The sequence below is a fragment of the Branchiostoma lanceolatum genome, chromosome 2, assembly GCF_035083965.1.
Source record: "Branchiostoma lanceolatum isolate klBraLanc5 chromosome 2, klBraLanc5.hap2, whole genome shotgun sequence".
Taxonomy (NCBI): Eukaryota; Metazoa; Chordata; class Leptocardii; order Amphioxiformes; family Branchiostomatidae; genus Branchiostoma; species Branchiostoma lanceolatum.
In genome coordinates, this window is record NC_089723.1 from 29,006,192 (window position 1) to 29,020,765 (window position 14,574).

General features: G+C 42.9%; 1 protein-coding gene across 2 annotated transcripts; it reads left to right on the forward strand.

Annotated features, from left to right (window-relative positions):
- Positions 1-1,206: 1,206 nt before the first annotated feature.
- Positions 1,207-13,713, forward strand: LOC136428431 (SKI family transcriptional corepressor 1 homolog-B-like). 2 transcript variants are annotated; one of them, XM_066417922.1, is made up of 9 exons: positions 1,207-1,404; positions 1,718-1,822; positions 2,031-3,686; positions 7,499-7,652; positions 8,695-8,754; positions 9,096-9,170; positions 9,729-9,803; positions 10,304-10,369; positions 12,606-13,713. In XM_066417922.1, exons 1-9 carry the CDS (start codon positions 1,216-1,218, stop codon positions 12,680-12,682), a joined length of 2,457 nt encoding a protein of 818 aa, XP_066274019.1. In that variant the 5' UTR covers positions 1,207-1,215; the 3' UTR covers positions 12,683-13,713. The 2 variants fall into 2 exon arrangements, with proteins under 2 accessions (XP_066274019.1, XP_066274020.1); XM_066417923.1 differs by having other exon boundaries at positions 1,718-1,816.
- The last annotated feature ends 861 nt before the right edge of the window (positions 13,714-14,574 follow it).

Consider the following 14,574-nt stretch of genomic DNA (forward strand, 5'->3'; position numbering starts at 1 on the left):
ATGTTGATTTAGACAATAGGCGAACAGAGAGGCCTGGAGCAATGATTAATAAATCTTCCTCGGCAACAATTAGCCCCAGTCATCCCCATTGAACACACACACATGTCAATAACTGGGTGGGGGCTAATTTGCCAGCCAATAGGAGATGACCAATGGATCCAAATCGAGGTTAAACGAATTTGACTGGTTTATAATTGCCGGCGCTCGCCATATGTTACGGACCGGGAGACAGTGAGAAGGGCGGCGGGCTGACAGCAGGGTAGTCAGTTAGGTCCTGTCAATCACGTATCGCGTTTTATGGAACCAACGGTTTGAAGGTGAGGATGGTGTAAGGGCTAGGAGCGTACGTCTTCGGCTATACTATCTTCCTTTATCATTTTGCATTCCTTGCGATTTTCTGAAATATGGTGAAGTCTATATTCTCTAATTTTGTGCGAAAGCATTATTTCTTTATTGATACTTAGCTGGGTGTATTTAACCCTAACCGTGGTATTTGCAGTGATACCTGCACAAGTAGTTACGGTATTATATGGTTGGGTCATGTATTAGAGAGTCTATGTGTTCTGTCTCCCCCTTTTCAATTTTCACCTATCTATCTATAATGTATCGTAATGCGTGGGAACGTAAAATCCTCCTTCGGGGTATCATGGTTTGTGTGCTTTTGCCGCAGGCATTCATTGTAACACACACAAGCAACAGACAATATCCGTGCATGGTTTTGGTTAAGTCCACCAGAGCTTATTTATTGCAAGACAGGAGCATTGTCCAGGCGGAAGGATGGGTTGAACAGATCTGTAATGGTTGTATTATAGCCTTTTAGCAGTATAATCTGCCTACGGGATGTAGCTATATAACCAGTATACTACAAGGCCTATTCAGTCCCTTTCCTGGGTTTAGAAACACGAGATGCGAGCTGATATAATAGATTTTGTATGCGTTATTACGCCTTTCTTAAGGGTTATGTATGGAGCATCTAGTAGTGTTTTCAGTGCAGGACACGGGAGATTCACTTTGCATTGATATCCTTTTGTTGTCGTTTCTTGTCGTTCGAATTGAGGACAGATTTTGTTTCCGGAAGAAAGGTGTTTAGCTGTATCGCAGCGTCCGCTGTAATTTTTGTCACGTATCCATACGGTCATTCCCGGTCTCGACGTCCACGCAAAACGATGATATAATGTAGTTTTATGTTTTTGATCGCTATAAGGAGACCCAAAGATGGAGACTGAACAGAGAAGTCCCCAGGGCAGAGACCCGAGCCCCCGACCGTCGTCCTCGGACCCCCCACCAGACCCCCCGGGCGCCACCATCGGGCCGAATGCCATCGTCCCCGCCGACAAGTCGGACGAGAGGAAGGACGAGACCGACGCCGTGCCCGTCCAAGTGGCTCAGCACAACAACAACCAGGTCTGGACCGTTTGTAATTTTCTTCCGTTCTTCTGATCTTTTTGAAAACATCTAATCTCTTCTACCTTTTAATTTTACCCCCTTTTGGATTTGAAATCCCTGTTTGTTCTGTATTGCATCGACGATTTTGTCGCTTACCACATTTTAAAGGTCCTCGTTTAATACCTCTGTGAAGGAGGTTCACCTCCTATGGGGTACTGTTTCTGTCTGTATTTGTGTGTTCGAAGCTATATCTCAAATTCCTTTTTATGCACTTGTTTGTATTCACTATTTTTTGGAAAAAACAGCAACTTTGCCCCCCTCCCCTGTCCAGGTCCGGAGTGTGATGCTGTACGGCGTGCCAATCGTGGCGCTGGTTATAGACGGGAAAGAGAGGCTATGTCTGGCCCAGATCTCCAACACCCTACTGAAGGTAATGGTGTGTAAAGTAACTTCTTCCTTCCTGTTATTTCAAATATTTCAACGTATCAATCTTATATTACAATTCATAAATAAAAACCTGTACCACATATAGCAAATTTTTGGATGAAAATTAGAATTGAATATTCCTTCATAAACGTTTTACAGTATGCTTTTCAAAGGAGTTTTCTTGTTTGTAAAATGGCGTTGTTTTTATCTTTTGATAGGGTTACAGCTATAACGAGATCCACAACCGCCGCGTGGCGCTGGGCATCACGTGTGTACAATGCACGCCGGTGCAGCTAGAGATCCTCCGGCGGGCCGGGGCCATGCCCATCTCGTCCCGCCGCTGCGGCATGATCACCAAGCGGGAGGCCGACCGTCTCTGCAAGTCCTTCCTGGGCGACATCAGCCCACCGAAACTCCCAGAGAACTTCGCCTTCGACGTCTACCACGAGTGTTCGTGGGGCTGCCGGGGAAGCTTCTATCCCGCCCGCTACAACAGTTCCCGCGCCAAGTGCGTGAAGTGCGGCTACTGTAACGTCTTCTTCTCCCCCAACAAGTTCATCTTCCACTCCCACCGCATGACCGAGTCCAAGTACCAGCACCCCGACGCGGCCAACTTCAACTCCTGGCGGCGGCACATGAAACTTGCCGCGGAAAAACCGTCCGAAGACCTCGTCTTTGCCTGGGAGGACGTCAAGGCCATGTTCAACGGCGGCAACAGGAAAAGGGTTTCATCCAGCCATTCTCCACACAACGTCGAAGCCGCCAAGAAGCGCCGGTTGGAACAGGAGTCGCACCTAGGAGAGCTCCCCCATCCCCACCCTAGCCCCGCCGTACCGTCCTTTCCCGTCGTGCCCGTCCCCAACAGGTCCTACAGCCTACAGCTCCAGTCCCTGCCCAGCAACATGAACATTCCCCACACCGTCGGGACCCACCCCTCTCTCACCCCGGGAGTCCCCACCGTCAGCCGACTGTCCGCTGCAAACGTCAAGAGCGCGTGGGGGCCTAAAACAGACGGGTTCGAGCCCTGGAACCTGCCCTGGTTTAACGGCATGATACCCCCACCTTTGCTGGCGGCTAAGTCTAGTTTTATCGACCCTCCACTCGCTGCGACCGATCTCCTGAAGAACCTACGACGACCGGACGCCGATAGCTCGAAATGTCTTGTGAAAGAAGGCCCCGACCTCCACGCAAAGAGGGACGACGCAGCTTCGCAACCTAGAATGACTCTAGGCGAAAATGGAAGAAAACTTATGTCCTTGATGGAGCAAGATCAGGAGCACACTTCGGCCTTCAGACCCGTGATCAAACACAGTTGTGAGAACTGTAAGGCCGGCCAGCCCTCCGCATGTGACTGCGTACAGTCAGGTAGCAGCACCACCGCTCACAACTTACACGAGTATCCCTCCGCGCAAACGGCCATTGAGAACAACAACGGCAGCGGTTACGACGTCGACAGCGACGCACGATCTTATCTCAGCGACATCAACGTCACAGACGACTGTATGAGCGATGACGCCAGCGACAAGGACCCACCGAGTCGTCGTGAAACCGTCCCGGACGGAACGCCGCCCTCCCCGCCCAGTGGAGACATCGACAACGGCGTCGGTACGACAGAAGAGACAGACCCTAGCGTTGTGGAGCCAGTCGTTATAGAGCCAGAACAGACGGAGGACGCTGCAAGCTCACACAGTGACAAGAACGAGTTCAACTCGCACAGTGCGGGGACGAACTCCTCAGTGAGTAGTGACGGCGGCACAGAAGACCAACCGGAGACCACGCAAGGCCCAAGCCTGACGCCTCCTCTGACGACACCTCCACCACCCAGAAGTACGGAAACAAAGGACACCAGGGGAGCCTCTCCAACCGGCGTGCAGGTATTTGCTAGCTTACCGAAGAAAGTATGCTTTCCGCAATGATACATTATTTCACAAGCAATCAAGCAAACAAGCATGTATTAAACTTTTCTAAAAATTGATCTAATCAATCCATTCAGGAAACATTTTATGTTTTATCAATTTATGTGACAAGTTTTGTCTGAGACATTCGACTAATAACTAAACATACAACATTTTCTTGAATTGACAGTTATCACGAGAGTGTCTGTGTCATGTTGCCTTGGTAACGTTAACCACATTGTCAACATTGCATGTCATTCCACCAATCAGGTTGCAGTATTTTGGAACGAGATTAACAGTTGTCTACAACAAGTTATGACCTGAACATGATTTAAGCACACAGAGAGTTGACGTCCTATTTACCCTTTTAGAATACATTTTGTTTTAATCTTGATAACAAATACGTTACTCCATCCATCATAGGATAGTATCATGTCGTTATTTGAACGGTGGGTGATTTAAATGAGTAGAGAGGGCGAGCCTAGAATCGTATTTCCAAAATTACTCATAGTTTCACGGCGTTCTTTAGATTACAGAGAAGCGATACGCTATACTGTGGTTGATATACTTCTGAGATAGAAGCCCTAGGTAACGCACCATGAGCACGTTGGAGATAAATGGAATGATTAGTCCATAGATTTTATATCCCTCTACTCTCGTGTGCCATGTTATCGTCACTCTAACTTTCATGCCTTTTCTTCTTTGCCAATTTCTTTATTTTCTCTCTGTCTTTTTGGCACCAACACTGCTATGATATCGTTTCTTCAGATATTCTAAAAGCTTTATAAGATAACAGTTCTCTACTGTATATCTTAGGCAAGGATTAGCGTCAGTCCTTTGTAGTTCTCCTGTTACATGTGTCGTACGATATGTTTACGACAGCAATTTGAGTCTTGCGACAGTCGTGAGTATGTCGTACAAAATTCAGCTGTCCTGTGACAGAAAAAGGTTGTCGTAGGCCCTTGTCGGCGGTCTGTTTTGTCACAGCCTCGCTAAAAAACACGACGAAAATATCAACAACAAATTTGACTATGCCCTAATGACGGCTGTTATAATGTCATAGTTAGGGTCCACTCCAGTTTCTGTTCATACAATTCTTTCACATATACAGGTATTTAGAGACCTAGCGTGTGTGATATCATATCAACCCGTCAGTCACTTAACGTTATTCTATCCAATTCAATCAACTGTAAGATGAGTCTGAATTATATATGACATTTTGGATATTGTAAATATTAATTTCGTAACAAGCTCTAATGTATCATCATATCTAAGTTGAGTGCCGAACCCACGAAAAGTAATCATATTGGAAAGCTAAGGCATGCCCAGACGAGGCTATCGCCAGACATTTAGGATCTGAAAGTGTATCCAGATAGGGATGTAGCCTTGCTTGGGGACTGTTAGCCATGTTACATCCCCGTTCCACCAGGGCGACGACTTCGCTTCGTGACCTAGAATTTCGCAGATCGTCAACGAATTCCATAGACAAAAATTGAATTTCTAAAACTTTGTGTGTTTCGTTGTCTTTTCAGTCATACTTTTACATTTTGCATGATATTCCAATTATGAAATTAAAGGGTTACACATGTCCAGTTTAGGTCGCAGCGAGGGCGCAGCGCGATCGCTTTCTCGTGGAATGGGGGGGGGGGGGGCTTAGCAGTACTGATTAAATTGACAGGTGTTTTTACTGACGGGCCTTGCGTGTGTGTATCTAAGACAGGCCTAAGACGCGCTATTATCCGTAGTCTTAATCATGGATAAGGTTGTCATTCCTCATCAGATGAACGTTCATTATTAATTCAGACCCGTCTCTTGTTTGAATTCGGCCTCGTGCAAAGACCGAGTGGCAATAAATTTTAATGGACGGATCGTTTTTTTTATTTACCCAGGAAAGGTGGATGAAATACAAACCCGGGGTTATTAATGATTCATGCACGCTGTGATGTTTTATTGAACACGCGAGATCAGTATCTTTACTGACTACATGCGGTAAAACCGAGAAATTAATCCGGGGCGATATTTTACACTGTCAGCCTGTCAGGAACAGAGCTGAGATAATACCCCTGGTAAAGAAGATTAGATTGACAACACCACGCGTCATTTCCGGACTTCATCACACACACAGGTGTCCTGGCTGATGCAAACGTGCCTCTCGTCAACCCGGCTTGATAAGACCAATGTTGCCATCATCGCACGATTGGTTTACAAACTGAAGACATTCTTGTGACAGTCGTGGCTATGTCGTGCGCAAGTCGACAGAAAATGTTGTCGTAGGTCCTTGTCGGTGGTTAGTTGTGTCATAGCCTTGATGACATTTTTACAACAAAAGAAACAAGAGTCCGTAGGACACAATTCTCCGTGAAGTATTTATAGTATGTACAAGTATTGACCCACACAAATTGCATCTCTGCTCAGTCCAAGTAGTGTTTTAGAGCAAGTAAAGAAAAAGTGTTTGTTTATCTTTTTCTTTCAATACAGGAGTGGTCAACCTGCTGAAAAGTATGTTTTTACAGCATGGCACAGATGGGATCTAGAAATTCCGGGAAAAGTCACAAAGTTAGATCTAGATGGCCCCTTTTCAATTATCAACGAACCATTCAGCCTTACAAGTTACAACTAAGATGCATCAGAAATCACAAATATGCAGTAAATCCTATTTCCACAATTTATTGCAGGCCAGCCTGATCTATAGCTATCAAGCTATTTGCAATAAAAAAGGCAAATCTATATTATCGTAACATTTCACGAAGGTCAAAGGTCACCGGATCTAACCACCCGGAAGTGACACTGGCGCGCGCACTTTTCTGAGAGATATTTCTCAACAATCTTTCATCCCCTGTGTAAACTTTTTACATTGTCACAGCCTCCGTATTATAAACTACAAGTGTGGTAAGTTTGAAGGTCCAGAGATTTACCATTTTCACACTGTGCGTAAATATACATCGTCCGTCCCGTGCGCACATACTGTATGCGAGTTGCGAGGGACACGGCATACTTAATACACAGACTGGAACTCACTCGGCACATGTTCGCAGCCAAAACTCACAATTCCCGTTGCCGCATTGGTATGTAACTTGGTATATCGTTTCCTAGGTTGCGTGTGGTGATGCACGTTGTCTATTTTTCAATGTAACAGTGACTATACGATCACAGCAGGTTGGAAAGAATTATACCCCGTATCTGCCTGAAGTATTCTACTCAAGCGGAACGGATTATAGCACGGTGTCTACGGCAGGGCAGTGGGACATAGCATTAATTATAGGGGTGCAATTACAGTATTGCATTTACGATAAAAGTAGTTACGGTGTAACTAAGACATCGTGCATCACCACACCCAACCAGGCACACTATATGCCAAGTTACACACCGATACGACGACGGGATCGTGAGTTATAGCTGCGAACGCGCAAGCAAAAGCAATCCCAATACCCCAGAAGGAGGTCACACCTCCTTCCCGGAGTAATTAGTACAACAAATGTAACATGTACATAACAAATCTTATATTCACTACAAAATCCAACTTTCTATCGCTAAGATTTTTATTTTTTTCTGTCATAGCCTCGATTGCAGTTCCTACGATTAAAGAAATTCGTACAGCAAATGCGACATGTAACGTTACAACATATCTTACATATCACTACAAAACGCAAAGTTCCTATGACCAACATTTGTGTTGTTCTTTTTTGCCCCACAAACTAAAACAACAACCCACACAAAATGTACAGACCGTTTATATCTTCCTTATCCACTCAACAAAAACCAAGCCGTTTCTGTTTTGTGTATTGCCACAGAATAAGCAACTAGAGGCCTCCAGTCTGCCCTACTCGGTTGGACAACTGTTGTGCGCGAGCCCCAAATCTAAGGACTCCGGGAGAAGGGACTCCCTACCGGACGGAGCAGGGGTTACTCTGGACAGGAACTCAACTGTATCGGCCAGTCCTTCAGGTACAAAGACTGTACAGTGCTTGTTTGTTTGTTTATTTGTTTGTTTGTTTGTTATTTGTTCGAACATACAAGATAAAGCTCTAAGACGTCTAAACGTCTTGACATGGACTTTCTCAAGTTGTCAGAGGCTCTTCAAAATGGGGTCATGGCCATATGGTTGATAGGGGGTCTGAAAATTGAGACTAAGTCGGATAAGCGTTGTCGCTTTTACAGTACAGTCTGGGAAGCTTCGTGTCATATGCCATCTATACATTGTTGCACTGAAGCAATATTTCGTTGTACTTTATTCTGTTTTTTTAGCTTTGACACCAGCGATGATAACGAATATGTGATCATACAACCCCGTGTTCCAAATTCTAGCCCCGCCATACCAGCTTGGTCACCCCTTCCTTTTCGCCAACAGAAAGAGTCATTGTGCGGACCCTGTCACATTTGTCGTACGACAAGTGTCAAATCAAGGATATTCGTGAGACAGTGGTCGATGTGTCGTACCCACCAGAACTGTCTTGTGAAGGAAAAGGCCACCGTAGATTCTTCTCGACGTTGGGTTTGTCCTAGTCTAGCTGAAAGGCCTGTTCCGTGCAAAGTCGGGATGAACCTTTGGGTTTTAAATGACTTCACCTTGTCGGCTAACGTGTCAAAAGAAAGACAGAATGTCATTTTGGTGATGGATCATATATTGAATGACTAAGCGCTTATGGATTTACATTATTCATAGGGAGAGGGAGCGATGACAAAATATTATTTAAGGCAAACGGAGAAAAGGTGTTCTTTACCTAACGCAGTTGGTCAGATGTACACATGCATTCAAATGCGCTCTAGGTTTAAAAGCGCTAACTAACTACGACACATTTATATTGCAATGCGATACCCATAACGTTAAAAGAATAATTGTAATTGTGGAAAATTATGTATTTTCTTAAGATTAATTTTGTGCTGTTTTACTTTTTTGGTTTATTTGGGGATGAAGATTGTCATACAGTGTAAATCTTTATTTTTACATATTTACAAAATATAACTAATCATCTATTTCTACTTCTAGACGAATCTGACAACCATGAGTTTGAAGACATCCGACGGCAGTTGGCCACGATGACAAAAGGTAATGAAGAATCCGTACCTCTGTATTAAGATATGCTGCAACGTTAAGTCAAGTTAAGTGTGCAAATGTATAATTAATAGATGCCACGGAGGGAAGACCATAGCGCATACATACAGTTGCTATTTAACGTTAGCAAATACAATGTACGGAATCTAGTTATTTAATATCAATAGTGTGTGATTCCAAAAGACCTTTGACAACTAGGGTGTTTCTCCATTGTTGAATTTCTCAAGATACTCGATCTTTCGGAGGTCGAAGAGGGGCTTTCCAACGTTAAGACTTTGCCTCTTATTAGTATATCAATATTACTCAATTCTGATTACTTGTCTTTCCTCTGACAGAGGAGCTAGAGAGAGAGCTCTCAAGACAGAGGGAAGCAAGGCAGCGAATCGAGAAGGAGTATCGTATCTTACAAGGTATCCTCTCACTAAAATCGTTTTGATGTAGCCTATAAACGTTAGTGATAATGGTCATTGTTTTGTATATTCAAATGAGACTGGCTGAGGCCCCTTGGTAGCTATTGTGTATTTCTGTATTTGGCCAAACGATCGATTTTCTACTGCGTTGCATTATTCCACTAGCTAGCAACTACCCAAATTATGTTAGTTGCTAAGGGAGATTAGATAAGAATTACAATTAGCTGCATTTCTACTTTGTCGGACAACTCGTCTCTCATGACTTCAATTAGAAGTGGCGAGCAGGCCGATTTGAGTTTTTTCCATGAATTAAGAAATGATCAAAGAAATAAGCAAACAGTAAACTCTAAATTATGTGCAACGCGTGATAATTAATGTAAAAGCAATTACTCTTGTGTTGTCCAAAATGAAAATGTTCAGTTGTATTCTGAATCAATAGTAGAATTTCCTATCTTCTTCCACTTTCTGTTCAACAGTTTCTGGCTGCAACATTTACTAGCAGTGTTTTGAAAGCACATATCACTTGTGGATCTGACTGATCTATTTTTTTTACAACAGACACGTTCCAAGAACAGGTCAAGCGTGAGCTTACGTACAGGCAGGAGATGGTGGAACAGATCCGGCTAATCCGAGGTAAACAAACAAGCAAACAAACTAACAAACAAACAAACAAGAGAAACTTTGTATTAAGAGTAATGTTACCTATTCTATCGATATGTCACATTGGTTTCTAACAAAGCTCCACATAGTACTAGTACCTCGTTAACCTTACGTAAAGAAGGGAAACTACAAAGCTCACTGTAGCAGATTATATCGGGTTGGACAGTAATGATAGTGTTTATCTAAAGAACATCTAGCCCGTACAATGTAAAGCTAATCATAGACTGACAACGTCAATTGGCGAGTGCACAAAAGAGGACGCTTCCACAGTACAGTATAGTATAATACAGTACAGTATTGTGTAGTATAGCCTATATTTGTAATGTGGTAACGTTACAGTAATGATATGGTCTAGTCTAGTCTAGTCTAGTCTACTAGTCTAGTCTAGTCCAGTTTAATCCAGCCTAGTCTAGCCTAGTATGATATCGTTAAATTGGAGTGACGTTTTTCTGTTGTCTGTCTGACCGCCACAGATACGCTGTGTCAGGAGCTGGACCAGGAGAGGAGAGCACGGCTTGCTGTGCAACAAAAACTCAAAGGTCAGTGACCTTCCTCTGTCGATCCTGACTGTCCAAAGCAATTAGCAGTTCAGCCAATGGTAGCATGGCAATTATTGGTTCGATCAATGATGAGAGAGCAAATACATGTCCGTCAAGTTTTTGCATTTCTATGTCTTACTTTACATTTCTACGTTTTGGGGGAGGTGGATTGGGCTATGGTCGGTCTTTAGAGTGTTTGCGCATGACGTCACAGCAGCCATGTTGGTTGGTAAAACCTAGAAATGGCAGACTTATTAATCCTCATGTTTATACGTCAGAATTACGTTACTTTATTCTATTTTTATTTAAATATTCAAATTAACCTGCAACTTTCACGTTCAACCATCCAGCATGGTAATAAATACTTACGTCATAGGTCACATGAGTGCAAACATCTATTGTGAAAAAGAAACAAGCAAGATATTAGGAAATTGCCACGCTTTTCTCATCATTTCCATGTGGTTTGCTTACATGTTTTTATGATCGTTTTCTATTTGTTTCAAAAACGCAGTAAGGCAAAATGCTAGATAGACTTCGAATTTGTCATTATAATCACTGTCATCTTAAGTTCCAACATAACCTGTGATAGGTTAGCCGTCTGTTAAGCTAATAGTGTAGTTACACGTAATAACATGTAACGTTATATTCTTAAATCCTCGTGAGAAATCAAGAAGGTTTCAGAGAGACAATATGAAATTGTACATACATGAGCTTCCAAATATTCATGAAAGACAAAGCCTTGGCTCTGTACTATCCTTCCGAACTGACAAAAATGAAGATATGAAATTTGTCATTTGTCTGTCTGGCATTATCTGCGTGCTAGTCTGTTATGGACAGACAAGACCAATACTCTTATTGGCACGTCCCCACTTGAACCGAGTCATCAATAAAGTTAAGCACGCACTGTGGTCATGGACAGCTATGAGACGAACTGGAGAACAGAAATCTTAATTAGACTTGACAGTGTCAATATACAGCAAAGTTGAAGAAACGGCATTGTCAGGTGATGAGGCAGTTCATGCACTCACGCCATCCAGTTGCAAGAGGTTATACAACATGCTTTGGGATGTCCCTGTAGCTCAATTGGTAGCAGCCTCACAGTTGAGCTCCTGGTTCCAATCAACTGGTAACTGGGAGACCCTGGTCCAATCCTGGACATCTCGGTTGGGGCTGCACACGTCTCTTGGAATGGACGAAAATTGCGGGTCGCGTGTTCGAGGGAGTGCCTCGAGCACGTTAAAGGAAAAGGGCGAGTAACCCCTCCTTGTAAAAATGCCTTGCTACAGAAACAGCAACGAACCTTGCTGCCCTATGTGCCACTAGGCACTGCAAGAACTTGAACGATATACATTACCTTCTAAAGTAAATGAAATGGACACACCCAAGGCCGCGTTGTCATGACCTAGGGAAGCTATACAGCGTTCTAGCCCGTCTAGAAGGACAAGAAGGTCACAGGAAATGAAGTTTGATTCTGAATCTCGGCTTCCTAAGTTTGCTTACATTTCACGTCATGCGATATAGCTCGGAACTTTCGGAATTAAGCCTCTGTAATTTTATCCAATTGTATGTAGAGATCTTAATTTGTCTGTTAAGGCCTGGTCACATTCGTCTTACGATGAGTTTACAACAGCAAGGTGACGGGGTATTTTTGAGACAGGATGTGTCGTGTAAAATCGTAGTGTCGTAGATCATTGTCGACGGTCATATAGCATCAATGAAAATCGTTCAACGAATGGGATTGCACCTTCAGTATCATTACCTCCATGAAAAATGGGGGTATTTTTGTTAGTGTGTGTGTATATGTGTGTGTGTATTTGTGTGTGTGTGTGTGTATGTGTGTGTGTGTTTGTGTGTGTGTGTGTGTGTTTGTGTGTGTGTGTGTGTGTGTGTGTGTGTGCGTGTGTGTGTGTGTGTGTGTGTGTGTGTGTGTGTGTGTGCACGCGTGTCTGTCTGCCTGTGTGTTTGTTTGTGTTCCCGGATATCAAGTTCTGCCAGCATTATATTACTTTAAAACTTAATGGACTTTACTAGTGATATTTGGTATGTGGGTAGATGTTGGAAAGACGAAGATATAAGTCCCCCTTATTTGCGACCTTGGTACTGCAGCTGGACATCCGGTTTATATCTCTTGTCCTGGATATGACATGGTCTTGTTTATTACCGTATCTACAAATGTCATCAACACATTACTGCAACTGTAACTCTAATACAATGTTTGTTTTCTTTTCACACACAGAAGCCCACGACGCCCTACACCACTTCTCGTGCAAGATGCTGGCATCTCAACATTGCAATGAATGCAGCGACAAGTAAATAGAACATCATGTATATTATCCACCACAAAACGCACGATTGTGTAGAATTTAAATGGTTCATTCACATGTTCGTAACTGCTCGGTAGAAAACAAATGTCACAACTGTTAGCCTGAAAGTTGAAAAAAAATCATGGCTAGTTAGATCCTCTCGAGTAAAAAAAGTAACGACTCAGTCTAACAATTGTACAGCAAATGTACAGTGTGTATATTTTGAGTTGGGTTTTTACCATGTATAAGGAGAATGTCCATTGGCATAAGTCCAAAAATACTGTATTGTAAATTGTGGATTCTTGGTGAATTAAGCGTGTGTATCACGAGTGAATGTAGACTGGGGACGTGAAGACAATGTACAGTCAAACCTGTCTGAAATGATCCCTCACGAAACTTAAAGGAAATGGTCAGAGTAGACACTCAGGTGGTCACTTGACTGGATTCTTAAAGTTTGGGTCGATGCGAAAAATAACCTGGGGGCCCTTTCAACTGGATGGAGTGCGTTGAGCAACTAAGATTAGATTTGTATTACCTTTGACTTCATAACTGATTGTGATGTAAAAGTTTGATTTGAAAGACGACAAAATATACAAAACATAATAGCGGTATAAGGGGCCACCAAAACGTGGTCACCGCTGTCGAGTGGCCCTTGAAGAAGAGGTGGTCACTAGTACAGGTTTGAATATCTAATAAACGACAATCGGGCAAATAGGCAACACCATGATGATACCATAGGGCGCTCTCATATAACGTTAGCAGTTTTCACTCTGTATAGTACCGTTCGACTATTCATTCAAATAGCCTCTTTAGCAGTCTTCCTGGCCGGACTCTTTTTTCGGCTTATTCTGTGATTGTTCCTGATTGTATGTCAGTTTTCTGATCGATATTTTAGCTTTACCAAGTTTCTGAGACCCGTCCAGCCGAGGCTGCTATGGAGGCTATAGTTCGACGACGCTGTGTCTTTTTCCCGCCAGATTACCATCTATCTAACGCACCCGGTCATTGCATTTGGAATAAATGTAGTATTTATGGTCGTGATCCCGTGTACATTAAGTGGTCGTTATCGATTGGATCCAAGGCTTTTACGAAGCGTGGAGAGTGCAATATCCTGATATTAAAGTCAAATATATTGATTAACCTCCCCGTTAAGAGGTACTTATGGAATAATAAAGTTGTACGCCGGATCATTATGGTAAAATTAGTTTAGTTGCGACCTGCAGTATCGAGTTAGATGCATATTAAATGTTTCTGCTTCTTGCCTAAATGCTCTTTCAACCTAAGTGGTGAAATAATCCAATCATAAGGGCGTCATAGCTATGCTGTGTTGATGGAACTACATAGCACCAATTAAGGCGATCAAAAATAACTGCATTGGCTCCCGGAGAAAGAAACTAAATAGCCATTATAAAGTAATCAAAGCAGTTAGCAACTTTGCAAAAGTAGTTGCAGTTGGTTGAACTGCATGTTAAAAACTCGACAAAATTCTGCTGATAATTCTGGACTTGTGGGTGGATGGATGGATGCAGTATGGAGGGATGCAGTATGGATGGATGGGTGGATAGAAAGTGAACAGAAGACAAAAAGAAAAAATGAAAGAAGAAAGGAATGATGGAAGGCAAGAAAGAAGGAAAGAAAGAAAGAAAGAAAGAGAAAGAAGAAAAAAGGAAGCAAAGCAAACGAAGGAAGGCAGGAAAATGGCAAGAAAAAATAATGCATGATAGAGTGCTGGTGTTTGAAAGCATCCATAGCTATGTAACGTTACCTATTTTTTTTCTTCCCTAAAAATTGTTCAACAACAGTGAATTGCACACATGTAAGCGTGTCTCACTAGCCTAGGTCCCGCCACGTTAAGTACCAAATGTCCAATTCGTTTAATCTCGAGTTGCCCAGTTTTATTTG

What these genes read in the sequence shown, in the direction of transcription:
- LOC136428431 (XM_066417922.1), top strand. Translation starts at nt 1,216, where the DNA reads ATGGAGACTGAACAGAGAAGTCCCCAGGGCAGAGACCCGAGCCCCCGA. An exon ending in GTTGGCCACGATGACAAAAG is followed by an intron (nt 8,755 to 9,095) that starts GTAATGAAGAAT and finishes TTCCTCTGACAG; the next exon opens with AGGAGCTAGAGAGAGAGCTC. An exon ending in GGAGTATCGTATCTTACAAG is followed by an intron (nt 9,171 to 9,728) that starts GTATCCTCTCAC and finishes TTTTTACAACAG; the next exon opens with ACACGTTCCAAGAACAGGTC.